Source organism: Platichthys flesus, chromosome 24 (genome assembly GCF_949316205.1).
Source record: "Platichthys flesus chromosome 24, fPlaFle2.1, whole genome shotgun sequence".
NCBI lineage: Eukaryota > Metazoa > Chordata > Actinopteri > Pleuronectiformes > Pleuronectidae > Platichthys > Platichthys flesus.
The window spans coordinates 13550862-13576414 of record NC_084968.1 but is presented as its reverse complement, the minus strand read 5'-3'; the positions used below and the strand labels follow the sequence as shown (position 1 = coordinate 13576414).

The window sequence follows — 25553 nt, the reverse complement described above, 5'->3', positions numbered from 1 at the left end:
AACTGGGAGGGGGGGCCCCCAGGAAACAGCTGATTACACCAGTTTGGGAGACTCTGTGATCGCTGACGTACAGGAGAAGATCAGAATCCCCCCCAACGAGAGATTATGCCACAAACTTTCTGCCAAAAACTTTATGATTTCAGAGGTTTGGTTGAGGTCTAGAACATGAAGTCTGGTTCCCCCACTGGTCCCTTTTGCCTGAGGCCCCTGAAATGTTCCTGCATTTATCCGCTGACTGGATTCTCTGGTTTCTCTGACTTGATTAAAATACAGCATCACAACATGGTTGAGTCTGAACAGGTCTTCATAGGTCACCCACTACGTTGTATTTGCATAAATCTCTGTAGCTGCTGTGGTGAAGAGACGTAAACATATGTGAATATCTGGAATCTCCTCGGCTTTTCCAAGTGGATGTCTTCGTATTCTTCTCTTCTTCATCCTGAGATGTTTGCGTTCTTTCAGTTCCACGTCCGTCTTGCTGATTTTAAACCCTGAACCTGAAGGAAAACCTGTGGAGGCAGCAGGATGGAGTGAGATGCAGCAGCTCGTGTCTCTGGGTTATTACATGTTGAGGATTCAGGTGTTCTGAGAGGCCACGGAGGGGAAGGGTCTGAGGGAGCGGGTTTAATTACAGAGGACAGTGGTGGAGCAGGAGGGGGCTGTGAACACACACAGCAGGAGGAGAGGTGGAGCAACACTGATCCCTCAATGGCTCATTTACATTTACACACCTACAGGCCTTTAAAGCTGAGATGTTAAATTAACCAAAGTGTCACTGGGACAATGAGGCCACGAAAATAATATCCACGGCCCTGTTGGACTGGAGACCGGATCCAGCTCGCCCTGGACAGGTCTGCAGAATAGATGATGGAGGACAGACATCATAACTAGTAGATTAACTAATATGAGCTGTATAAGGATTGATTGATTCATACTTGTGTGTCCTACATGGAAATAAAACCCAATTCTGATCTGCTGGTTGTTTTCTCTAAGTTGTGTTCAGACCTGAACCGAAGTCCAGATAGTTTCCAGAGAGGTTCCAGAGGGGCCGTGTGTGAGAACACTAATGTCAGAGTCTGTCGCTCTGGACATTTTCACTGAATGACAAGTTTTCCACTTCATGTCATGTTTTAAAAACTAATTTGGAATCACTGTTTGTTTTTATTGGCTCCAAATGACTCACTGTTATTTGTCATTTCTCTCATTTTACATTAACGTTTTGTTTAGTTTTATATGTTTGTGGTACTGTGGGAGAAAGCCCTGAAAATATAATAGAATAACTGCTGACAAAGCTAAATCAAGATCCAAATATATCACATAATTCCTCAATGACATCTGGGATAACCCGGACGTTCCTTTTCTTACTTTAATGACTGAAACATGTTTGTTATCACAGACTCTTATTCAGAGGGCCTCAGAACGGAACCCTATGTATTAGAGGTAACAGGCCGGTGGAGAGCGGAGGTGTCTGAGGAGAGGCGTGGTGCCGGAGCAGTGAATGAACGGTATGTCGCCCGGGCTGTTGGAGGAGTTTGGGCAGATCAGCAGCTCTGCTCCCTCCTAACTGGCATCGATACTATCAACCTCTGATTATTAAGAAGCTGCTATAAAAACATTTGAATCCACCACAGGTAGAACTAAGGTGAAGGAGAGAGAGGCAGAGGATGAATAGATGTTTATTTGGAGGGTTCTTGGTTCCTGGTTACACTCTGTAAACACTTCCTTCATTATAGGACACCCTGGAGATATTGCCGTCCCACAATTCCTTGCAGCTCAGCTTTAAACTGGAACTTAGAGATATGATCACATCACAGGTTTGACATTAATGATATGGGAGTGTCTGCTGTCAAAAAAAAGTCTCTCTGAGACGATGTCCTCGTTTAAAAACATAATTTTCTCAGGAGTCACATTCCTGAATCTACTCAGGGGTTATTATTTTTGTACTTGTAATGTATATACTGTGTTTTAACCACTTTGTACTTTGTGTTGAAAAGTTCTCTGTAGGTAAAGTTGTTGTTGTTAGTCTGCTGGTGGGTTTGTCTCTTTCCTTGTGACGTTTTCCACCGAGGTCGAGGATGAGCTCTCGTAGGGTCAATTTCTCTCTCTCTCCCCCTGCAGGCGTGAAGCTGCCGAGGGAGAGGGCGAGCGAGCAGAGGCAACAGGATCAGCAGCGGGAACTTCACACCGGTTCAACCTGATCCACAACCTCATCTCCGCTCTCCTCCTCCCGACTGTTATTCGCGTGTCTCTGTTCTCGGCGTTTCCATATTTAAAGCGACACACATTCCTTTCTTCTTGATGATGATGATCCACCGACGTGTCCTGTGACCTGAAATACCTGATATGCAAACGAGGGATAAGGAAAAGATTTAGTGTAGAGTTACTACATTGGAAATAATAACCACTCACCGTCTGTATTCAAAGATGGACGACATAGCTGCTGCCAAACAGTGAAGCAAAGTCTGTTTCCCCCTGGTGGCTGGTTGCAGCAAAGGTCAAAAACCCTCCATCCTCCATGTTACTTAACGGGACATGGACCAAACTTTAAAAACTCAAAATACACGTTATATAATTTTTGTACACATTAATGTTTGTTCAAGAGTTAATGTTTGGTCATTTGATGATATAAAAACATGGTGAAAGTCATGATGAGACCATATTTTTGTTGATCTTGACCTTTGACCTTTAACCGATCAACTCTAAAATGTAATCATCTGTAGATAATCAGCCGAGTAATATGCACACCAGGTTTGGTGGAAATTGGCTTGTGTGTGGTTGAGATATTATGTACACATACACACATTGATAGGCGAAAACCATTAACAAAAGAATATTCACGAAGTCATAAACATTAAGTTATTCTTGTAAAGTGCGACCATTTTATGTCTCTCCAGTGTCGTATCGTGAACAGTAAAGATCGGAATAAGTTACGCACAATGTCGATGTAGCCACGCCCTCAAGTCGTAATACTCATTTGATCACCATATAATTGCTGACCTACTTATTCCGGTTATTTCTGCCTCAAGCTTCTCCTCAGCTGCTTCTGTCGGCGTCTGTTTTCTCAGCACCCGGGGGGGGGCCCGATCAGGCAACATACCTATGTGTGTCTGTCAGGTGAAGAAACGAAAGCGAGGGAGCAGAAATAAAAGAAAGAGGTAGAGGACGTGAGAGAGGGATGATGAGGACGAACAAACCGAAGACAAACAAGGAGTCGATGAGAAGAAAAGAAAAATGTCCGAGCACGTCAGTCAGACTCTACAATCTAAATTCCAGGAGGGAGTTTGCAGTTATGCAACAAACAGACGGCTGCGTTCACGTTGTTCCAATTCCAGGTGGTTAAAGCTACTTTCACTGGTTTTGGCCACTTGGGGGCAGCAGACGCAACAATTCAACACACGCAACACTGAACTGGAATTGTCACGTCAACACAATCAACCATGAAAGTCTCCTCCTCTAATCTCCTCCCAGCTCACCTGGTGTTGATATCCAGAAGGGGGCGCTGTTGACCCACTGAAGGAAAGAAGGTGAGCATGCAGCAATTTAAACCTGTTCACTCGCTGCTCCAGTTATAAGTCATCACTGTTCACAGTTTAAAGATCACTGGACGTCACAATTACAACATTGAAAAGGACTTTGTGATAAAAATATTTCCTATTATCATGAACAGAGCAGGTGAATGCTGCACAACACTCTGCAGTAAATACAGTTTGTGTGGTTTTCCCTGCTGTGCTCTGTCTGTGTCGAACCATCTGTGAAATATTAATTTGAGATGATGTAGTAAGTGGAGATCAGCCGGTTGGACAGATTCTCTGGAATCAGCTGGCATCGATAAATGATTGATCAATGATGGAACATTTAATTATTCACTTTTTAAATTCAAGAAAAACACGGAGCTTAGTTTTTGACATCTTCTTTCACACTGAATTTAAGAAAGATTAAATAGTGAAGGGGTTTCTAATAATATCTTAGGCGTCAATAAAGCTCAATAGCTTTTCTAGTGGTATTTTTTTATTTATTTATTTGTTTATTCATGTATGTGTGTATTAATATATATATTTGTGAGTTTCTATTTATGTATTCATCTACTTTACTCATGTGAGCCTGTTGTTCTTTGCGCTGACAGTTCACCCTCCTCGGCAGCAGGTGGCGCTGTTGACCTCAGTCATGCCGCGGACAGGCAGAGATGTGGGCTCGGACCCGGATGTGTGTGAGTATGTGTAGAATGTGACCAGGTGACCGCAGACGTTTGTTGTGACTCGCTCTCTCTCTCTCTCTCTCTCCCTCTCCCTCTCCCTCTCACTCTCTCTCTCTCTCTCTTTCTCTCTCTCTCCCTCCCTGTCTCTCCCCCCCTCTCTGTGGGCGGAGACTTCCTCTGCAGCCTCTCTTCCTCCGGAGCTCTCTGGACCGTTACAGTCGCAATGGCCGCCCGGAAAAGGTCCTCCTCGGCCGCCAACGGGTCGCAGGACGTCCCGTTGCCCGCCTGCAAGAAGCCGACCCGGGGGGACATCGGGGACAGACAGAGACACGTCGCCGCGCTGGTCCTGGCCAGAGGCGGAAGCAAAGGGATCCACCTGAAGAACATCAAGACGCTGGCCGGGGTCCCGCTGCTCAGCTGGGTGCTGCGAGCGGCCGGAGACTCCGCTATGTTCCACAGGTACGACTCCTCTTTATGATCTTATTTATGATCCTATTAAAAAACATCTTTAATAGACTCTAATATCAAACCATAAAACCACACATCTGCCCCAGGCTTCATCAAATCTGACGTTCATAGTGTTTTTCACATGCAGCTCATGGACATTATAGTTTTAACTTGTAAATCCTTGTGTATAAAAACTACTAAAATGACTTTTTATCCAACTGATGCGAACTAGTCGTGTCTTGCTGCCGGAAGATGATTTCCTCATGTGACTGAATCACTGAGCGTGTGTGAGCACGAACATCTGGGAACATCAGGGTTTGAGTTCTAGTAAGAAGGAGAAAGTTGAGTTAAAGTCAGGATTCAAAACCTTGTCTCTGTTTTTAAATCATCGCTAACTCGTGTGTTGTTTTGGTTTTAGAGTCTCGGTTAAAAAGAGAAAACAAACAATTCATCTTGAGAGCTCAGCTGTTAATTATTGTTTTAAAAATAAGCACTAAAAAAACCTAAATTATACTTCCTTTGATAACGACAACTGAGGAATAACTGCTAAAAAGTATTTTCGATATATACCTCCGTCTGTCCTTCTCAGTGTGTGGGTGTCGACGGACCACGACGAGATCGAGAAGGTGGCAAAGTCCTGGGGAGCGAAGGTTCACCGCCGGAGTCCAGAAGTCTCCAGAGACTCTTCCACGTCCTTGGAAACCATCCAGGAGTTTATGAGGCAGAATCCAGGTAAACCACGAACTCAGAGCAGGGGACATCTGCTCAGGTCGTAAATCCAGAGTCTGAGCCCAGAGGTCGAGACGAAGCAGCTGTTGAGATTCAGAGCTTGTCCTTCTGATGACTTGTCTTCACAGAGGTGGACGTGATCTGCAACATTCAGGCTACGTCCCCGTGTCTCCATCCGTTCCACGTGAAGGAGGCCCTGGAGATGATCACGCAGCAGGGCTACGACTCCGTCTTCTCCGTGGTCAGGAGGCACATGTTCCGCTGGCAGGAGGTCAAGAAAGAATGTAGGTCAACAGATGTTGCCATATTGATGTTTTGGTGAAGCCGTGCGTTGTAAAGAAAGCTCTTACTGACCTCCAATCTGCTTCCCTGCAGCCGGTGACTTGACCAAGCCGCTCAACCTGGACCCGGCCAACCGGCTTCGGCGTCAGGACTGGAACGGAGAGCTGTGTGAGAACGGTTCCTTGTATTTCACCACCAGAGACCAGATCATGAAGGGCGGACTTCTCCAGGTAACTGGGCCACACGGGCCGTTTATCTGATGTCTTGATTTGAAAAACGTTCTTCTAGTGTCAAAATTCCGTTTGTGCATTTGTACGACTTACTACAGAAGCTTTTACTTTAATATCTTAATATCGGCCTTGTGTCTGCAGGGCGGTAAGGTCGGCTACTATGAGATGCTGCCAGAGTACAGCGTGGACATCGACGTGGACATCGACTGGCCTGTGGCGGAGCAGCGAGTTCTCAGGTGAGACGATCCTAAAAACAAGGGAGGAGCGGTGGACAGGGTTAATTTTGGCAGCTATGATTTAGTCTTAGTCTTTTGACGAAAATGCATTTTATTTTTAGTCACATTTAGTCATTTTTATCCTTCTTAGTTTTAGTCTAGTTTTAGTCACATTTAATAGCCACATTAAACTCCTTTTCTATAAAAACATATAGCTGCAGCCTAATAGCTTAAAAATATATATTTAGTTTTAAATGTGCAGGTCAGACTGGAGGCGGACACAGAAACTTCAGCTCGGTAGAAACCAACTGCAGCTTCTGCTCTGATGAAGAAGCTGAGGGGCTGATCTCTGATCAGCTGAGACCAGAGAAACTCTGTGTTTTCACTGTTTCCACTGTTAAGAAGCAGTCAGTCACTGAGAGGCTGCTTCACGTGTTCTAGCTCTGATCTTGTGTCTGTGAGCGAGTGAGCGGGGCGGGGGGCGGAGCTACGGGACCAGTGCGCTATCTGGGAGCGCACAGACACACACACACACACACACACACACACACACACACACACACACACACACACACACACACACACACACAGACTCACTCGCCCGCTCCTGATACTTCATGAAGGTCTGATACGATGATGTTAAAATATTTATTGTGACTTAGTCAACCACCAACATTTTCGTCTCGTCTCGTCAACGAAAGTTAAAAATAGATTTTGTCATAGTTTTTATTTTCAAAGATCCGTTTTCGTTACGTCTTCGTCTTCGTCATGGAAGAAAGTTCGTTAACGAATATATTTCGTCATCGTTTTCGTCTACGAAGTTAACACTGGCGGTGTACTGACGCACCATGTTGTTTCTTACTATTCTGTTAAACCATCTCCACCGACAAAGTAGCTGTGAAAACTCCCCTTTGTCCAACTGGAGCGGGACGAAGCAGGTATGTCTGTTATCTAGATGACGACGTCTGTGAACCAAACACTGACCCGGCTGGTTTGTTCTTTGAGGTCTTTGTCTGGTGCCCTGCGTTTACATTCTCTGTCTCTCGTCATGCATTTCCTTCGTTTCTTTTCACACAGGTATGGGTACTTTGGGCGGGTCACTCCGGAGGTGGTGAGGCTGATGTTCTGCAACGTGTCCGGGTGTTTGACCGAAGGGAGGATCTTCCTGTCTGTCTCCGGAGAGGAGATGGTGTCTATCAATACCAGAGACACCGTGGGCATCCGGATGCTCCAGAAGGAGGAAGTGGAGGTCAGAACTTTAACATTGGCCTTAAAAAACCTTGAACTCCAACAAGGTCGCTGCAAACGATGTGGCTCTGTTGGTTTTATCAGATCCGTCAGAGTGAAGAGCTCCTGCAGTCCGAGGCCTGGGGGGGGGGGGGGGGGGGGAGTTTAAGTTTAATACCTCAGGGTCTGGTCTGCAAGAGAGGGGAAGATGAAGTAGGAGAAGGAAAGGAGGATTGGTGTGTTATCAGCCGTAATGCTGTCCTCCTTCCCCAGGTGGTGCTGTTGATGTCCAGCGTGGACCCCGTGTCCCAGAAGTTGGTGGACCAGTTGGTTAAGAGGACCGGCTGCAAAGTCCTCCAGGTGGGAGAGGAGCCGCTGAACGATTTGAAAGCGGTCGTGGAGCAGAGGAAGCTGGAGTGGAAGGACGTGGCCTACATGGGTAAACCTGTCATACCTTAATTATAGCGTGGTTCTCTATTGACATCCATCTGGAAGTGATCAAGAAAGATTCCTGGACCTGTACAAATTAAATGGGTTCTACTTTGGGCCATTTACCCAGTTCATTTGGAACTGCACTCACTAGTAGGAGTAGTAGGCCCCATTACAGAGCCTTGTGGAACTCCTGTGTAGAGGTGGATTACCCTACTGGTTTCCTCCCTCCTCATCTCCCTTCTCCCCCCCGCTCCTCAGGTAACGACAAAGCAGACGTCAACTGTCTGAACCTGGCGGGTTTGAGTGCAGTACCTGGAAACGCCCCCACGGTGGCGATCAACGCCGCAAAGTACACCTGCCACGCGGCCGGGGGGATGGGCTCCGTGCGGGAGTTTGCCGAACACATTCTCCTTCAGAGAGAAAAGGCAAAGTCGAAGATGGAGCAGGATCGAATCGACCTCAGCAACAAATGAGAAGTTTCAAATCACTTGGTTCTGAGAGGTTCAAGTGTTTAAGGTTCTGTGCAGCTTAGGCACACAGAATAGAAGAAATCAAACAATACCTATACACACGATAAGTATTAAGATATTGTGCTAAATGGATATTTTTTATTGAGATGAACTCGTAGGATGCTCGCCCCGCATTTGCAATTTTATCAGATCAGTGTTATAATAGTAATAATATATGTACCTCAATGTGCGATTCATGTTACTTTTCAGTTGATGTGCTCACAAGGGGCTTTGCATGAGGCTGTGATTTGCTTGTCATGTGATTCACGTGCTCTATGTCACTCTTTCTCATTTATGACAGTATTTCAAGTGATTTTCCTTTTTTTTGTGAATAATTTTCAGTGAAGTTGAAAAATGAAAAAGGATTTAAAGTCTCTGTCGTGTGTTTTTTAATCCAACTCTGGGAGTCGTTTTTTACATTTTGTTTCGAACAGGACGATAAATAGGAAACAGACATAAAGTTGATTTGTTTAATCTGCTTAATTAGAAACATTTTAAAGCGACAAGTTGTGGTGTGACAGGGCGTCATCATTCAGCGGCCCTGCCCAGATGCCGCTCCGGGTGTGGTGTTAATGTCTGTGTTTGTGTAAAGCTTACATTAATAAGAGAAACCACAGCGAAGCTTTAGAGATGTCAGTCAAGGCCTCTTGTCTGTGACTCTTACACAGAGTCACTGACAAGTCGAGCAGGAAAGCGAACAAATGTTTTCATCACCTCTTCAATCCACTCCTGTCATCGGGGCGGGGGGGGCACTAATCACCCGGTAGTAAGGTCAACCTCCTAAATAGATAAACTGTAAGGACTTATTAAGTGGTGGAGTATAGATATACACATTTCAAATTAAAGGTGAGAAGATACATTTCTACTATAATGATAAATAATATTTGTACAGCGCTGTTCAAGGAAGTGAAAAACACTTTGCACAGGATTTAAAAGATTTCCTGAAATACACACTAAAGAGGAAAAACAGCATTAACGTACACAGACAGCAGTTTTTAATGAATGGGCCTCATCCCACAGCTTCTCGCTCTGACATCGAACTTGTGATTAAACGTCTCTCGAGGAAGTGAATTCTTTTCATTCCCTGTGAAAAGTGGACGAGCAAGAAGAGACCGAGCTGCAGAAGAAGTGGAGCCTGAGGGCCCCATTAATCCAGAGCCGCTCATTTGATTGATCTGATTTCTTGGCAATGTGACAGAGGGAGTTTGGGGTCTCGACTGGGAGTGTGAGCCGGGTTGAAGGAGCCGGGGGGGGGGGGGGGGAGCAGGAGAAAGTAGAAATGCACCGGGGTTTAGAAACATGACCGAATCGTTTTGTTTCCAGGAGGTGAAGCATAACAAACAGGTTCATCCACTTCTGGTGATAAGAGATGAGAAGAGGTCGAGATGAGGAGCATGTTTTAAATGCATCAGTGGATTTATGTAGGCAGGTTGAGACAGACAGGAAATAAAGAGCAAAAAAAACTTTATTAACAATTTTGTATTTTATAAACTTGTGTTTGTTGTTTTAAACATATTTACTGTTTGATACAAATATAAATCAAGTGAAACAAGTAGTACTTTGTGTTTATTTCCAGGTGAAATGTAGAGGAGTAGAATTACAAAGTAATGCACATTTATAATAGTTGGAGAAATTAAAATGAATTTGGCTGACACATCTGCCCCCTGGTGTTCAACCTACTGAAGTGAACACCCTGTTTGGGAGGAGAATGAACTTTACCTTGGAGGAGAAAATAACATTTTATACAGAAGTAAACCTTTATTAGTTTGATGTAATGTTATAAAACTTGCTAATGCATTGTCTTTACAGTTCATACTACAGTTTGTGTTTATGTATGGGGACATTTCACAGGGTTTCCACAGCCTTTATGCTGAGCTAAGCTAAACTGGCTTTTAATGTTAAATCTGGAAACGAGCAAATTATCAGCAATTTTTTCCTCTGAGGCTCAAATCAACAGAAAAATACATTTGAATACAAACATGCAGATATTTGGAGGATTAGATCAGTGAATAATTCAATACACATCCAGATGTTAAACCAGAGTAGGAATGTTCCTACAGGGAAACTTCAGTGCACAGGCAGTGAAGAAGAAGAACAGACAACCAGCCGTGTCCTTCCTGTGTCACTTCGTGGTGTTCACCGGGGTGAGGACCAGCGGCGCCTCGTTCTTCCCGGATTTGTTCGTGCACGGGCTGAAGAACGGGACGATGCATTCGGTGAACGGGTCACTGAAGGTGTAGATGTGGATCTTAGCATCAACGTTGTAGAATGACACCTGCACGGCCGAGAAAGAGAGAGAGAGAGAGGGAGGAATTATAGATAAAGAGAGAATATTGTTATGATAAGATAAATGTTTCCCATAGTGCACCTGTCCTTTCTCAAAGTCCACAAACACGCCGATCTTCTGAGGCCGGAGGGTCAGGCACACGTCTGTGGAGGGCTCAGAGCGAAAGGCGTATTTGTTCCTGAGGAGAGAAAGTAAAGAAAAGTTAAACACGTTAAAGGGAATTAGTCCTCAAACTTCACTTGGTGACGTCCAGGTTCCATTTCCTGTTTTATTTTGTCAGATCTTACACTTCCTGTCTTTTAAAACGGCACACCTGTGACCCTGATCAGTTTCCTGCCCCTGCGTTTCCAACCAGTAGACCCCTGCAGTCAGTCCAAGTGTTCTGTGTCCTCCTGCACATGTTCCTGAGTTCTTCTTCTTCTTCTTCTTCTTCATGTGTGACCTTCTCTACTGTTTCTGTTTGTGATCATCTTTCCTGGACGACAAACTTAACTGAGGGTAAATATTCCACCGTTCATCTCATCCTTTATCATCCAGTGGGTTCCGCGCACTCACTTGTTTCTGAGGCTGAGAAACCAGTATCCGTTCTCCGGGGTCACGTCGATCTTCCCCTTCCTGTTGATGGATTTTCTGGCCACGCCCAGATCCCAGTCCGTCTTCCCCCCCACCTCCACCTGCGAGCATCATATTTATGTCATCAAACGTGTCATTTAGTCATGTGACAAGTAATTATAATCTTAAATGTTGATTGGTTATGAAAAAGCAAAAGCTATGTGACCCTTGACCTTTCACCACCCAAACCTAATCAGTTCACCTGTGAGTGTAAATTAACATTTTGCCAAATTTGAAGAAATTCTGTCAAAGCGTGAGATATCGTGTTCAAATGAAAAGTATGTCCAGAGAACGTAACTCCTCCGGCCACTAGGTGTCGCCGGAGCAGAGGCTTGGAATCACTTCCTGATCAGAGCTGGTCTCACCTCCCAGTAGTGTCTCCCAGAAGAGATGACCTCGTTCCCCAGGACACACACGACCCTGTCGAACCTCACCGGGTGGTAAGGGAGCAGCTGGTGTCGGTCGCCACATCTCACCTGCAGAGTGACGACTATCAGAAACTCACTTCGTACAAACCGACACACAATTTCTACCGTCGATGTCAAACTAATGTATCCGTGGATTGTTGACATCTCCCTTTAAACACCGGCTCAGAGGTTTCAGTTATCACGTGTTGCAAAGATCTAACGAGCGTCTCACACTCTTCTTGTCGTCGGTCACGATCAGTCGAGGATGAGCGGTGTCTCCGTTCAGAGTCACGTTCACTGTGGAGAAGGGAAATGTGCAGAGTCACACTTTGACCCACAACATGACGTGAGTGGAGTTTGTGAGAATAAAACTTACGTGCATACTCCTGCATCCGCCTCATTCCTGCAGAGACACAGACCACGTTTCACATGTTACAGATAGACTCTATAGATTGAACACCTTTAATTGATTTAAGGTGGAATCTTCACATTAGAGTCGAGTGTGTGTGTGTAATCAGTTTAAGGTGGGATAGTGTGTGTCTGAGATTTGAGTCTAACTCACGTGGCTGCGCTCGGACGGGACTGGGCTCCAGAGCCGAGGCGGGAAAACCTGGACAGGAACAAGATTCAAAAATATCTATAAAACAAAATGAATCTAAAAGAAGTTTGAGAGAAAAGTTTGAATCTGCTTCATGATTGGTTGTGTTTCTGTTTAAGGCTTTAGAGAAGAAGCTGAGGTTCATGAGTCCGTCCCTGTGTTTCACTCACAGACCTTTTTCTGAGATGTTCCTCAGCTCCTCCTGGAACTTCTCCAGCAGAGCGACCAGCGACCTGTAGATGGTCCCTGATCCCAGGTCAGAGGTCACCGACACGCCGGACCAGTCCTTGGTGGGAGGGGGAGTGGAGAGAAGGTGGAACGTCTGGGAAGGAGGTGGAAATATATAATGACTCGGCAGCTCCTCATGTTTCTATCATCAGATTCAAATGTCAAACCTCTCACCGACCTTGACGCGGTGACTGGGGTCGTCGGACTGGGCGAGCGAGGCCAGGGCGCTCTCTCTCCTGCGCAGCTCCTGCACCTCCAGCTCCAGCTGCCGGATCATGGCGTCGGCCTGGTGCTCGGCCGCCCTCCAGCTCATCTCCATCACCTCCATCAGCTGCGCCTGCGAGCGCTCGATGGCCGACACCAGGGCGGAGAAGAGGCGGACGCTGCCGGCCGTCTCTCGCTCCACCGCCGACTGGGTAGAGACAAACGAGTGGGAGGTTTAACCACCAGAACAGCTGGAGCGATTCAACATGAACTGATTCAGGGTCAGATTTAGTGTCTGCCTGTCTCACCTCCAGTTCACTCACTGACGCTCTGATCTCTTCAATCTTCCTGATTCTCTCTCTGATCATCTCTTGGGTCTGCGACTGCACACACACACACACACACACATTTCATTAGGATTATATTAATAACCAACCTCTCTCTCTACCCCCCCCCCCCCCCCCTCTCTCCTCCTACCCTAGTGCCCATCCAATCGTCCTCCACAGACGCTGTGTCGTGACCCTGATGCTGCTCGCCCTCGCAGTCGGGACAGATGCCCACGCGGTCGGTCCGACAGTAAACCTGTAGTCGGGGGGGTGGGGGTGTGGGGGGGGGGGGGGGGTTGTGCTGTCAGACCGTTATCTCAGTTTAAAATCCAGATCAACAAAAAGGACATCTTAGTTCAAGCTCTATCAGAAAGAACCACGAAGTCGTACCGTGATGCCCCGGCTGTGGATCCCACAGATGGCGATGCTCTGGCTGCTCGCCACCCCGCTCATGGTGAAGCGTATGCGGCTGCTGGGGGGGCAGAGCTGCGAGGGGGGCGGCGCCGAGGAGGCCAGCACCTGTGGGTTGGGGTAGTTTTCTGACGGGGTCGAGAGGAGAAATCAAGCTGAAGTGATTTAAACCATCTCTCACAAACATTTATCCGATGTGCTGTTTGTGACCTATACTGCAGCCAGCCACCAGGGGGCGATCAAGATGCTTTGGCTTCACTTCTCTGTGTGTGTTTGTACAAAACAACCCAACAGAGCACAGACGGACTTTCACCAAACTTGTTGAGGATCAAATTTGGTAGTTTATCTCCAGATGATCAAGTTTTGGAGCTGATTGGTTAAAGATCGAATCAAATACCTGCAGAGCTACATGACCTTCCCATGACCCTCCACTGTTCTCTCTGTTACACACGTGTGCATGTAAAGATTGCTGCTGTGCAACATATCTGCGTGAGGTCCGTCATGTGTCACTGCAGCTGACAGGAGATCGTCTGTCAGAGCTGCTGCTCCTCAGCTGACTGCACCACCTGTTCCCCTGGTTCACGTTCTCCAGCTTTGTGGAAATTGATTTGTTTGGTATCTGACTGATTATTGACACTGATGGAAAATGTCTCCTGCCTCTGTGTGCTGATGTGATCTCGTGTCTTTGTCTTACCCAGTGACCGGGTCTCACACGCCAGCGTCTCCGGCGACTTCGGCAGCGCTCGAGGAAACTTCTTCTTCAGTTCATCTAATATATAATCAGGTATGTTTCCGTCTCCTCTTCCTCCTCTCTTCTTCTCCGTCTCCACTCCTCCTCCTCCTTCTTCTCCTTCTCCTCCTCCGGTCATGTGTCTGAACTGCTCGGTGATCTCCCGCAGCGTCCGGTTGATCTGCAGGTCCGGTCGCTTCGGGAAGGTTCTCTTACACAGAGGACACTGGCAAACCTGACAGAGGAGAGGAAGAGGAGAGGATGAGGAAGAGGAGAGGAGAGAGGTGGAGAGGGTTATTATTACATTTCATTATACATTACATTTACACTGAGGGTTAAATGAGGATTTAGAGTCTTATAATGTAAAGAGTGCACATGAGAGACACCAAGCAAAAGAAATGAAAGACGGAGGAAGGCGCGTGAAAGAAAAGAAAGAAAGAAGTTCCCTAAGTTTAAACTTAGGGAATGGAGGAAGGAAGAAAGGATGGATAAAAAGGAAGAAGGAAGGGAGGGACACTCACCGTGCATCCGTCCCAGTATCTGCTGATGCAGGCCATACAGAAGCTGTGGCCGCACGGCGTGGACGAGGGGCTGCTGAACACGTCCAGGCAGATGGAGCACAGGAACTGCTCGTCCGACAGGAAGCTGCCATATAAAGACATCCTGTAGGGGGAGAATCCACATCACCTCAGTATTAACAGGTTTGTTATCGCGGCTGAACTGTGTAAATCTGCTGGAGGTTTTGAAAATGATCTCCTCTCTGGATCCGTCGCGTCTCATCCTTCCACCAACTTTATCCATAATCCTGCTCACAACCGACGTACAGGGGGGGGTGGGGGGGTGGGGTGGGGGTGGAAACATAACCTCCGTGGCTGGTATCTCTGCTCTTGTCTCAGATCAGATTAGGACGGTCGGAAGATTTGAGGAATGAAGAGCGCAGACATTCTGTGGTGGATCATCACGTACGCTTTTGAGTGTTTCAACAATCTGAAAAGGGTTTTGTGATGTTTTGAATAAAAAGTCCAACGAGCTCATTTAATAATATAATTGTTTACATCTTTCTAGATAACTGCATAAACCACAGGCTCCCTGAACACGGCGTCCCTCAAGTGTTTGCAGGTTAATGGAGTAAACAAAGCTTCACAGGTTCTCTCTGGTATTAGAGGTCAGGCTCTAAAAGCACTGAAGATCTCCTTAACCTTGGTTCCTCAGGATAATTGTGATTCGTGAGTTTTGTGAGTTAAATTTCACAATTTATAGAAAATAATCAATCAATGACCCAGTCGAGAAAAAAAATCTACAGTGTGTTCGATATATTTGATTTGTAAACAGTTGGACAAGATATGATGTTGAGATCCTTAGACTTTAAATATGAAATAAAATCTTAGAGGCTGATACCTGTGCAGTTGATGAAGATGAGGATGATGATGATGATGATGAAGATCGTCGTTGGTGTTTCAGTGTTTTCAGGTGAATCCAAAAAGCTTAAATCTTCTGTGTCTTGATCTTTAGACTCGAACTCTCAGTGAAGTGCGTCTGCTTCTCCGGCTGTGATTTATATAGGTGTGTGTGGGTGTGTGTCTGTGTCTGTGAGGGTTGTGAGTTTCCAATCAAAAGTCCCTCCACGCCCTCTCACCTTCGTTGCAGTTTTATCCGGTTCAGTGCGGTTAAGTTGGAGGAGTGACACACACACACGCACACACACACACACACACAGAGAGTAGGTCAAAGGTCCACGTCTCTTTATATGAAACATATATAAAAAAACGACATTTCTCCGTTTTGTGCTCAACTTTCCTCCAGTTGGGTCGAATAGAGTTTCATGGGATCAATATGCAAATCTGTTTAGAAGAAATTAATTGAGGAGATAATTTCTTCGACTGTGTGTTCATATAAACTTCTGTGGAGCAAAGGTCAAGCTAGCTGCCCCGAGATGCTTGTAGCTACTCACGCACAAAGTTCATCTGTTTATAGATAAGTTTCCTTTGTTAATTCATCACAATCTGCAGTTTAAGGACAATAACTAAATTTAGCTCTTTATCGTTTCCCACCATCTGTGAAAAATGTCTTTTCGCCTCATTCCCTTTCAACTCTGTGCTCGTTGTGTGCGTTTTTTGTGTGTCTGTTGTGTTTGGCGTCCTCGTTTCTCATTCCTTCCGAGCGGCGAAGCGCTACATCCAGAACGAGAGATAAGCCGAGCTCTGACATCGCGTACCCGAACAGGATGATGTTACGAAACGTCTCCAACCAATGATGTAATCAAGTTGTGGTTGACGAAGGCTAATTCTGTGGTCGCCTCGAAAATGTCGGGTTGTAGAAAACGCTACACAACCAATGTCTTGGTGGTTTTTCAAATGTTTTACTCAGTTTAGGAAGAAGTAAGTATTATCGTGCTTTAGCTCGTTAGAGAACTTTAAATCCATCCATCCGTTATAGAGCTGCAGCCGATCCCGGCTCTGGATCATTTAAGAGTTAGATAAGAATTGAACAGAACCGGTTGGCATCACATCACATCTCTTTAACCTGTCAATCACTACAATACAGATTGTACTTTCATGCTTTATTTGCGGTAACAGTATCGTCTTGATGTCATGATACTTTTGACAGTATCTTGCAGCAGTGTGATATAATATCTTGAATATAAATTTAATCCACAGTAATAATGTCGCATGATGATTAAAAACCCAAGTACAGGACTAGTTGTGTTTGTCGAGGTGTGTGTTAACGTGCTGGTTTCACGATGACTCCCACAGACACACACCAACGTTCAACACACGTTTCAACACACGTAACTTCTGGGTCATTGATGCAAAGATAACAAATTAAAAACATTGAGGTAATCGGATCTGGAATAGAGTTATTCATTTGGTTGTGTTCTGTAACTTTTTTTACGTCAGTTTTTACAAATATCAAATACCTCACTGCAGAGAAAATGCGTGAGCATGAAAGCAAACCTTGCGTGGTATAATTTTACACCGTACAGTCGTTCAAACTTTATTTATTCATATATACAGTATATATATTTTTTGACAACGTTTGCAATTGTTATTTCTTGCTCAGGAGGGGAACTGGCTGTGGAGCGACGGCACTGCGGCAGATTTGACAGCAAGGGGAAGAAGCACTGTCGTCCAAATGAACCAAGGCCGTAAGTCACAGAGACCTGAGCGGTATTTTGTTTTGATGACCTGTGATGCTATGCATATAGAGTTTATCGCAATCAGGGGCGTGGTCATAGCAGCGGGGAAGTATGGAGGCAACATGGAGGAGGCCGGGTTCATGACCTGAACTGCAGCCAGCCACCATAGGGCGATCAAGATATTTTGGCTTCACGTTGGGACCTGTCATCACATTCATCATTAATCACGATCTTTTTTAAAGATGTGCTGCTGTGCTCTGTTGCGTTTGGTGACATCTTTGTTTCTCTTACAGGCAGAAACTGCTGGGACGACGAGACACCAAAGGAACATCTTAACCTGGAGTTGGATGAAGCGCACGCACACACACAGACACACACTCTGCTTTGTGTTTGCTTTTTGCCATCTCGTTTTTACACCTTTTACCTCTTTACAGTCGCTGCAACAATTTCTACATCAGAGGAACTAGGTGACATCCACAGGAGCTGCTGGGTTGTGTCTGTAGTTCCTGTGTCTCTTTAATAAGAGGAAACTAAATTGATGCTTCTAACTCGCCCTTATACTTATATTGTATAAGGGCGAGCTTATACTGGCGAGGGAGACGCTTTTCTTCATAAACAAATGCAAATAAAAGCTTCAAGCAATGAAACAAGTTGTTGTGTGTCTCTGGGTTCAATCTGCTGTTGGTAGAAGTATAGAAATCTGGTTTTAGACAAATAAACAATATGTAAGTGTCAGGGCTCATTTGGGTTTGATTTCAACTGCCTGCCTTTTCAGAACAATACTTGAACAACGATACTTGAAGTCATATTTTATCATATTTCCTGACCTGCGCTGGTCAGACACGACTAAATGTCCAATATTTGGCTAAATTTTCAAGCTAAAAGTAATGAAAACGTCACAAAAGCTGGAAGATTTAACACGATGGGTCAAGTCTTTAATTTCACGTGAAACAAACAGAATTGTTCCTGGAAAACAGAAATCCATATAAATATAACACAGGTTGATTTCTCTTGTGACTCAAGAGGGAAGTCAAACTCCCTTTCGTCCCGGGTCTGACATGTCATCAATTCCACGAACATCCAGCTCTGATGCTTTCATCTCTCACGTGTGAATCTGTAACTTCAAGAGATTTTCTAACTTTGAATGGAGTGAATAATGAGTCTTCGAGGTTTTCAATCACAAAACGTTTTCACTCATAGTTTTCAGTTGGGTTCTGGTCCTCTGACGCGTTCACTTCCTCCTCATGAAGGTCTTCTTCTTCGTGGGTTTCTGTGGGGTCTGAGCTGTGCTGCTGCTGTAGACGCTGGTCGCTCTCTTCATCTGGTACATGAGCTCGGCGGCTTCGTCCGAGAGCGTCTGCAGCAAAGAAACTGTTTTTAATATATTCACACGTGACGAAGAACACGTTGTTTTAAACCTGAGAGGAAAGACAAACCCATTCTGGAAATATTTATAAAAAGTTATATCTACAGACATCCCCACCTACTGATAGAAACTATAATTTGTTAAATATTGTTCAACTAAAGACAATAGCCAGCTAGCGTAGCTTAAAAGGAAGGGGAGATTAGATATTGACCTGTAATTGGCTGAAACTCTGGGTCTAGGGTTGGTTTGTTGAGTAGGGGTTTGATTGCAGCTTTTTAAAAGACTGTGGTACATTTGTTAAATATTGTTCAACTGAAGACAATAACCGGCTAGCGTAGCTTAGCATTAGGGCTGAAAACATCTGGGGCAAACAGCTGTTTTATCCATGTTTCACGTGTTGTTCCAAATTAACCTATTTTAAAGTATTTTTTTAAAAGTTTTATTAAATACGATAATCTATAAATCTTCCCTCTACGGAATGAAAACCTGGAATCTGAAATGTGAATCATGTGACTTCATTGTTTACGTGGGACTCGGCCGTGATGTCATCACAGATTGTCGACATGGTGTCCATCCAGTTGCCGTAGATCCTCTCCTGCGTCGCGATCGGCCTTTGCTCACTTCAGGGCAGAAAAAGAAACACAACATCAACACACAGACAGACACACAAACACGCCACATGTAAGTTGATACCCTGTGTGGAGGGAGATGGTTCAGAGGTCAGACCCTACCTGATCTGTGTCAGCAGGTCCTGCTGAGCTTTCAGCTGCTTCTGTGCGTCCTGCACTCGACCCTCCATCGTCAGACTGGCACAGAGCTGAGCGCCGTGCACGCCGAGCACCGCCATGTTGAAACTACCGGCACCAACCCGACTTCAGGCCGACCGGAGACGAGACAAAGACGAGGGAACAAAATCTATAAATGACCCGATTACAGCAGATCACAAACCTGATGCTCAAGTTTCAAACGTAGATTTTATATTATCAATCAATTATAAATCAAATATTACAACTTTCCTCTCAATAAGGGCTTTATACTCATGATGATACAACTTTAGTCTTATAATATTAAGACATTAATCTCAAAATTATACTTTTTCTGTAGATTAGCTTTGTTTGAGTTTAAAATACAGATTGTGCTTTCATGCTTTATTTCCGCTAATAGTATTTTCTCGTAGTCATGATGCTTTTGACAGTATCTTGCAGCAGTGTGATATAATAGTATATAGATATTCAGATACTTTATATTTGACAGGATAGTCCTCTCTATGATGTAACATCTTTTTCTATTCAGTCACGACAACATTATACAGAGTAAACACATTCTTATAATATAACAACATTAATCTAAAGAATGACTATTTTTCACAAGGTTAACCTTTTTTGAGCTTTTACAACCTATATTCATATTTCTGTTTTATTTTGAAAACACATGGAAGCAGATACTTATTTATTATATTACTGATAAGGAGCTTAGACTCTGGTTCTTCACCTGCAGGAGGTCACAGGTCGTCGCTTGGTTATGATGCGAGTGACTCGTTGCTGATCTCTGGTCTTGAAGCTCAACTGGAGCTGGAAAGGGAGAGTGTCCCTCTGAAGGAAGACTGACACACACACACAAACACAAACACACAATATCTTTAAACAACAACTCGTTTCACACCTTTACACATTTGTTATTCCACAGTTTATGTTCTTCAGTGTGAATTGATGGCAGGCTGCTCCACAGAACAAACCCTCTCGTCTCTGCAGCTCACAGCCCCGTCGTGCAAACACACGTTACACACTTTCAGTAAATGCAGATTGTGTTTGTGTAGCTTATCAGCCGGCCTCACCCTCCGTGAACTCTGGCTTGACCGCGAACTGGAACGTGATCTGCAGCCCGGTGGTCACGTTCCCTATCTCTCTCACCAGCTTGTGGTCGCCTTCATCCTCGTCGGGGAAGTAACTAGAGAGAGAGAGAGAGAGAGTATAAAGAGAGAGACAGAGAGAGAGAGACACAGAGAGAGAGAGAGAGAGAGAGAGAGAGAGAGTAAAGTAGAAAGTAGAAACCTCAAGTCTTCATGCAGATAAAGAAGAAACACATGAATGGATGCTCATGAAAAGGAAATGAATTTGTGTATTCTTTTTGTTTTGTGTAACCTCAGTGTGAGTCATCACCCACATTCCATCACAAGCCACCAGTGTTGCTGTGACTCCTGTTGCCAGGACGTTGTCCAAGGAGGCTGACTGGATCTCCGTCGCTATGGTACCAATAGACACGATGTTCACCTGAGCAGGAGAAGAAGTTCATAACTGATCCAGGGTCAGTATCTGTTTTAAATTGAGTCTAAATTGATGTCTCTTAAATCATCAGAACACCCAGAAGCATCAGTGTGTTGGTTTGTGTTGGTGCAGCCGGACTCCTTGTTTACAGATCACGATCCCGCCCTCTGGTTTGTTTACTGACTGTGTGTTGTTGTTGTTGTTGTGATTGCAACGTTACACCATTTTCTGATGGTTTGCTGACTGGTAATAGGGAGACCAGCCCTTTCCTCCAACTGGTTGAGGGGATAAAACCACTGGGCTGTAGCTGGGATTATAGAAACCAATGTGTCTGTTGGCAGTGACGGCATGAACAGAGGGATCCTGTAAGACTCGTGGCTCCAGGGGGCGCTGTTGCCACTGCTCAGCTAAAGCTACACAGTGTTGCTTTAACTACAACCAGTGCTTTAAGTCCAGTAATGGTTAAAGCTGGTTTCTTAGTGCCAGTTGTACTGCACGAGCATGTACTATATCTATATGTACTGTATGTATTTGTACTGCACAAGCATGTACTATATCTATATGTACTGTATGTATTTGTACTGCACAAGCATGTACTATATGTATATGTACTGTATGTGCTCACCCTTCCTCCTGTCGTGTCTGCCAGTCTCCCGACATCGGCCAAGCGACAGTCCGTCCCTTCAAAGCTCATCACTGATATTATGACTCTTGCAGAAGAACAGAAAGAAACAAAGATTAACTTTTTCTTTATTTATAGGATTTGAATAGATTCCATGTGAAAGTCCTTCATGTCCTCACCCACTGTCCACAGCCTGCTCAGCCAGCCGTCTGTAGAAATGTGCCATCAGCAGAGAAGACGTTTGCTCCATCTCCCCGAGTCCGATGTTGGCTCGGCCGTCGGTGCATAAAATCACCTGCAACAAACCGGCAGTGTCCATCAGCAGCGGTTCACACAACCTCATTCTAACTATCATGAAAGGCTTGGACACTAGCTGACCTTTGACCCGGGGTGCCTTGACGCCATTGCAACCGAGGCTAGCGCTGCCGGGCCGAGACACGTGGCCCCGTGTTCCCTGAGGCTGGATTACACACGTTAACATTAACTGGGATCAGAGACATGAAGCACAGGGAGGCAGCGATCGAGATAAGAAACACAAACACAGCAGTGACACCGACTCTTTAACTCTTTGCACCAGCTGCTGGTAGGTTTCGGCGATGCAGTGCGGGACGCTGTAGGCCGAACCCTGCTCCCATATATGGTCGTAGTCCACCAGCGCCCAGTCCCTGAGAGTGAGGGGAACACTGGTCCCATCACCGTAGATCACGGCCTGGTCACAGAGCGATGGAGAGTTAGAATTAGAGCTAACATAAAAGCAGTTCAAACACTAAAATGAAAATTAGAATTGAAAATAACGAGCAGGTTAATATAAGATTGGACACGATGAAACACCAGATTAAACATTTATCTCCCTTCATAAGAAACCATCTGTTGGTTCTTTCTTCTTTTAAAAAGTTTCTATATTTTATTTTGTATTTATTGTTTGAGTTACTTGTTTGTGTTGTTGTGATTTCTCTTATTTCTCTTCCGTCACATGAACCTTCGTGACTGAGCCAATGGAATAATTACATCACCGTTATCCACTATTAATACTATCAACCACAAAATATAAATATATAAAATGATGCATAAAAATAACAATGATTTAATTACATTTGCTAATTTAAGTTTATTTTAAAATGGAGAAGTTTTATTTTCCTGCCTCGTCACTGAAAGTCACCAGTGCCACTCTCCTTCGTGGGGAATCCTGCAGCATGGACGACAGCGCCCTCTGGAGGGCATCCTGGATTCCCTGTGACGACACAAGAAACACAGATTCATGTTTTCTTACATGTTTTAAACTGAACAACACGTGATCAACACGTCAGCTGAGAACTTCCTGCAGGACTCTCACCTCCAGCCTGGACACGTACACTGGGAGAGCAGAGCTTGATGGGACCTGATGGGAAGAGGAAGAGGAAGAGGAGGAGGTAGAGGAAGAGGTAGAGGAAGAGGAAGAGGAAGAGGAAGAGGTAGAGGAAGAGGAAGAGGAAGAGGAAGAGGTAGAGGAAGAGGAAGATGATTTGAGACTCACATGAAACACCTTTTACTTCCAACATACACTTATTATTATGTTGAATTAATTTAGTTGGGATATCATGGAAAAGGTTTGTCCACCGTGACCTTTGACCTTTGACCAATCATCTCCAAAAGTTAATCATCCGGAGAAAAAACTCCCAAAAAATGACTAACAGCAATTTGCGTGTAAAACCGAGGCTGCTTTTGTAGATTTGTTTTGGACACACACACACACAGACACACACACACACAGACACACACCTTTGTGGTGACGCTCATGCTGCCAGATATGTCCACACAGAAGACCACCAGCGAGTCCTCCAGGTTCTGGTAGTCGTCGTCGCTCAGGCTCTGCAGGTAAAGGTCGTCGCTGTGCTCAGCCGTGCACTGACCCGTGCACGTTCCCTTCACATCCACGTGCACGCCGTTCACACTTCCACAAAACTCACACATCCACATCTGAACAAAAGAAGAAGAGAGAGAGATTTAAATTCTCCTTTTATTGAAAAGCGCCTTCAACTCAAAAAACACGACTTTTAGGGAAAAAGGCCAAAAACGAAAGAAAGAAAATGAAAAACAGAAAATTGGATGAAGAAGTGAAATCGATTCTGACTCACGTTCCTCTGTAGAGAACTCAGACATGACAAGGCAGCACTACATTTCCCACAAAGCACTGGGCTCTGAACGGCCTCCTGGTCGGTGTCCGGTTGGATGTGGACCAGTTGTCCAACACTCAGGGACACGATGTTGACGTTGGCTTTCAAACTGTTTTCTGCCTCCATCTTGTCCCCTGATGGAGCAGAACAGAGGGATGAGGAAACAGAGAGAGAGAGAAGAGGAGGGGGAGAGAGAAGGGGGGTGAACTCACCTCTGGGTGGGAGGGGAGGGGGCAGCGAGCCAGGAGCGTGTCTGGGCTTGATGGAGGGAAGCCGGGGGAGAGGGGGGGGAGGAGGTCGAGGTCTGAGACGAGGAGGAGGCACCGGAGGAGGACGAGGAGGAGCTGGAGACAGAACAACTCATTTTAATATCAATCAAAGTTATTAGTCTTTTTTTATATTAATAGTTTTTATCTATATTATCTAATCACCTGGAACATTAAGCTCAATATCGAGGAGGTTAAAATAAAGTGGATACAATAAACTTTGAACTGCCGAGAGTGTGAGATCTGTGTGTCTGTGTGTGTGTCTGTGTGTGTGTGGACTTTCCCCTGCTGAAGTGTTACTTGTGCTTCTCTGTATTTTTAATTGTTAAGCATACCCACACACACACAAACACACACACACACACACACACACACACACACACATTAACCGTTACTGCTTTCCTGTTATTTTACCCCAAGACTCTTGAGAACACGAATAACAGAAAAACATCATTTTTTTCGATGCATTGACCTTTATGAGTCCTGTGTGTAAGTGTGTGTGTGTGTGTGTGTATGTGTGTGTGTGTGAGTGTGTGAGACAATTACCTTCTTTCACTACATTGTCATATTCATGATTCATGGGAGGAAAACCTGTAGATGCTGAAAATAGGAAATATGATGAGTGTCAAAGACGTGATCCCCTCAATGACTAAGAGAGAGAATATAACTCAGTAAAAAGGTATTTAATGCTGCAAAAGAAATGTTAAGGTAATAAGCAAAGTTTTAGTTTAAATGTTCCTGAAACTTTGGTTATTTTGAGAAACTTTCGTGACATTAGTGAGGAAATGATTTGAAAGCTGTCACCTGCTTCATCAGATCTCCAGTTACACACCACATGGCTGCAGGCGAACTCCATCTGAGAGGCAGGAACACACACAATCATCCTTTAATATGTTAATTAAATGTACGTTTCAGATTTATTTACATTCCGATGAACCTGACGTTCAGTGGTTCTGATCACATGATAAAGAAACATGACACATCGGCACTGTGCTGACTCCAGATCAGCTTCCTGGCTTCGGAGCAGTTTATTTTATCCCTGTGGCGACTGCAGCTTTAATTTTGTTGTTGTCCTTTGTTAACAGATGTTTGAGTCAAAAACGTGACAGCAGACGTTTCCTGTTTGAACGGCTCTGCGTGAAAAACAACATATGATATCTATAAAATCAAGAAGCAGCACCGAGATGAGTTTAATGCAAAGGAATAAGATTCTCCACCTTAATTAATTAATTAAGTTAAAGGAGGGACAGAGATTCAATCAGCAGAAACATATATATCATGATTTTAGTTGATTTCAAGCAACTTTATGTGAAAACGTTCTTTTCCCTCGGAGCTTAAACACACAGCTGGACTCAATCTGGACATTTACATTATATTAGTTGTGTATTTGTATTTTAAATGTTCGCACTTTTCCCCGTTCAGAGGCTCAGGTCACGTTTTGTTTTCCTCCGTCTCGTCTCAGATCCTTTTCCTTGACGTTCCATTCAACACTAAATCAATCATTGAGAGAATAACTCAGTTATGAATAAAATCATAAACGCCAGTAGCAGCCTTAAACACACACATTACAACAAGTAGAGAATTACCTTGGTGGTGATGTGTGCGGTTGTGTTTCGCAAAAAATGAAAGCAAGTCTACTGCTCGTTGGTTGTTATGTGAATCCGTGGGTGTGTTTAA

The 25553-nt window shown here is 44.7% G+C and overlaps 3 protein-coding genes and 1 long non-coding RNA gene across 7 annotated transcripts; 2 read left to right on the top strand and 2 right to left on the bottom strand.

Annotated features, from left to right (window-relative positions):
- Positions 1-4355: 4355 nt before the first annotated feature.
- Positions 4356-8640, top strand: cmasa (cytidine monophosphate N-acetylneuraminic acid synthetase a). Its single transcript, XM_062383866.1, has 8 exons — positions 4356-4654; positions 5232-5374; positions 5500-5655; positions 5747-5883; positions 6025-6119; positions 7176-7347; positions 7599-7764; positions 8016-8640. The coding sequence occupies exons 1-8, from the start codon at positions 4419-4421 to the stop codon at positions 8228-8230; spliced, it is 1320 nt and encodes a 439-aa protein (XP_062239850.1). The 5' UTR covers positions 4356-4418; the 3' UTR covers positions 8231-8640.
- Positions 8641-9735: 1095 nt separating this feature from the next.
- On the bottom strand, positions 9736-15598 carry LOC133949838 (zinc finger protein RFP). Of its 3 annotated transcripts, XM_062383864.1 has the most exons (16): positions 15468-15598; positions 14934-15056; positions 14591-14732; positions 14034-14304; positions 13319-13467; positions 13080-13184; positions 12911-12985; positions 12577-12810; positions 12345-12492; positions 12135-12182; positions 11949-11975; positions 11805-11869; positions 11531-11641; positions 11109-11227; positions 10635-10731; positions 9736-10541 (listed from the first exon to the last, which is right to left on the bottom strand). In XM_062383864.1, the coding sequence occupies exons 3-16, from the start codon at positions 14729-14731 to the stop codon at positions 10389-10391; spliced, it is 1743 nt and encodes a 580-aa protein (XP_062239848.1). In that variant the 5' UTR covers position 14732; positions 14934-15056; positions 15468-15598; the 3' UTR covers positions 9736-10388. The 3 variants fall into 3 exon arrangements, with proteins under 3 accessions (XP_062239848.1, XP_062239849.1, XP_062239847.1); XM_062383865.1 differs by lacking the exon at positions 14934-15056 and having other exon boundaries at positions 15468-15597; XM_062383863.1 differs by lacking the exons at positions 14934-15056; positions 15468-15598 and having other exon boundaries at positions 14591-14913.
- Positions 10866-17825, top strand: LOC133949840 (uncharacterized). Its single transcript, XR_009920197.1, has 4 exons — positions 10866-11051; positions 14038-14123; positions 17130-17214; positions 17499-17825. It is a non-coding gene; the product is annotated as an uncharacterized LOC133949840 (long non-coding RNA).
- Positions 17826-18167: 342 nt separating this feature from the next.
- On the bottom strand, positions 18168-25542 carry si:dkey-9k7.3 (circularly permutated Ras protein 1). Of its 2 annotated transcripts, XM_062383861.1 has the most exons (19): positions 25463-25542; positions 25285-25366; positions 24681-24732; positions 24423-24476; positions 23823-23954; positions 23572-23744; positions 23216-23413; positions 22791-22835; positions 22599-22688; positions 22015-22166; positions 21836-21917; positions 21637-21752; positions 21461-21545; positions 20735-20841; positions 20406-20518; positions 20063-20174; positions 19303-19443; positions 19098-19191; positions 18168-18562 (listed from the first exon to the last, which is right to left on the bottom strand). In XM_062383861.1, exons 3-19 carry the CDS (start codon positions 24730-24732, stop codon positions 18437-18439), a joined length of 1872 nt encoding a protein of 623 aa, XP_062239845.1. In that variant the 5' UTR covers positions 25285-25366; positions 25463-25542; the 3' UTR covers positions 18168-18436. The 2 variants fall into 2 exon arrangements, with proteins under 2 accessions (XP_062239845.1, XP_062239846.1); XM_062383862.1 differs by lacking the exon at positions 25285-25366 and having other exon boundaries at positions 25463-25524.
- Positions 25543-25553: the final 11 nt, after the last annotated feature.

Excerpts from the sequence above, each read along its gene's own strand:
- si:dkey-9k7.3 (XM_062383861.1), bottom strand. The coding sequence starts at position 24,732 with ATGGAGTTCGCCTGCAGCCATGTGGTGTGTAACTGGAGATCTGATGAA. Across the intron at positions 24,477-24,680 it reads CTGGAGATCTGATGAAGCAG|CATCTACAGGTTTTCCTCCC; the intron begins GTGACAGCTTTC and ends TCCTATTTTCAG. Across the intron at positions 22,836-23,215 it reads GCATGAGCGTCACCACAAAG|GTCCCATCAAGCTCTGCTCT; the intron begins GTGTGTGTCTGT and ends TCTTCCCATCAG.
- cmasa (XM_062383866.1), top strand. The coding sequence starts at position 4,419 with ATGGCCGCCCGGAAAAGGTCCTCCTCGGCCGCCAACGGGTCGCAGGAC. Across the intron at positions 5,656-5,746 it reads GCAGGAGGTCAAGAAAGAAT|CCGGTGACTTGACCAAGCCG; the intron begins GTAGGTCAACAG and ends GCTTCCCTGCAG. Across the intron at positions 5,884-6,024 it reads TGAAGGGCGGACTTCTCCAG|GGCGGTAAGGTCGGCTACTA; the intron begins GTAACTGGGCCA and ends TTGTGTCTGCAG.
- LOC133949838 (XM_062383864.1), bottom strand. The coding sequence starts at position 14,731 with ATGTCTTTATATGGCAGCTTCCTGTCGGACGAGCAGTTCCTGTGCTCC. Across the intron at positions 14,305-14,590 it reads GATACTGGGACGGATGCACG|GTTTGCCAGTGTCCTCTGTG; the intron begins GTGAGTGTCCCT and ends CTCCTCTGTCAG. Across the intron at positions 13,185-13,318 it reads TCCACAGCCGGGGCATCACG|GTTTACTGTCGGACCGACCG; the intron begins GTACGACTTCGT and ends CCCCGACTACAG.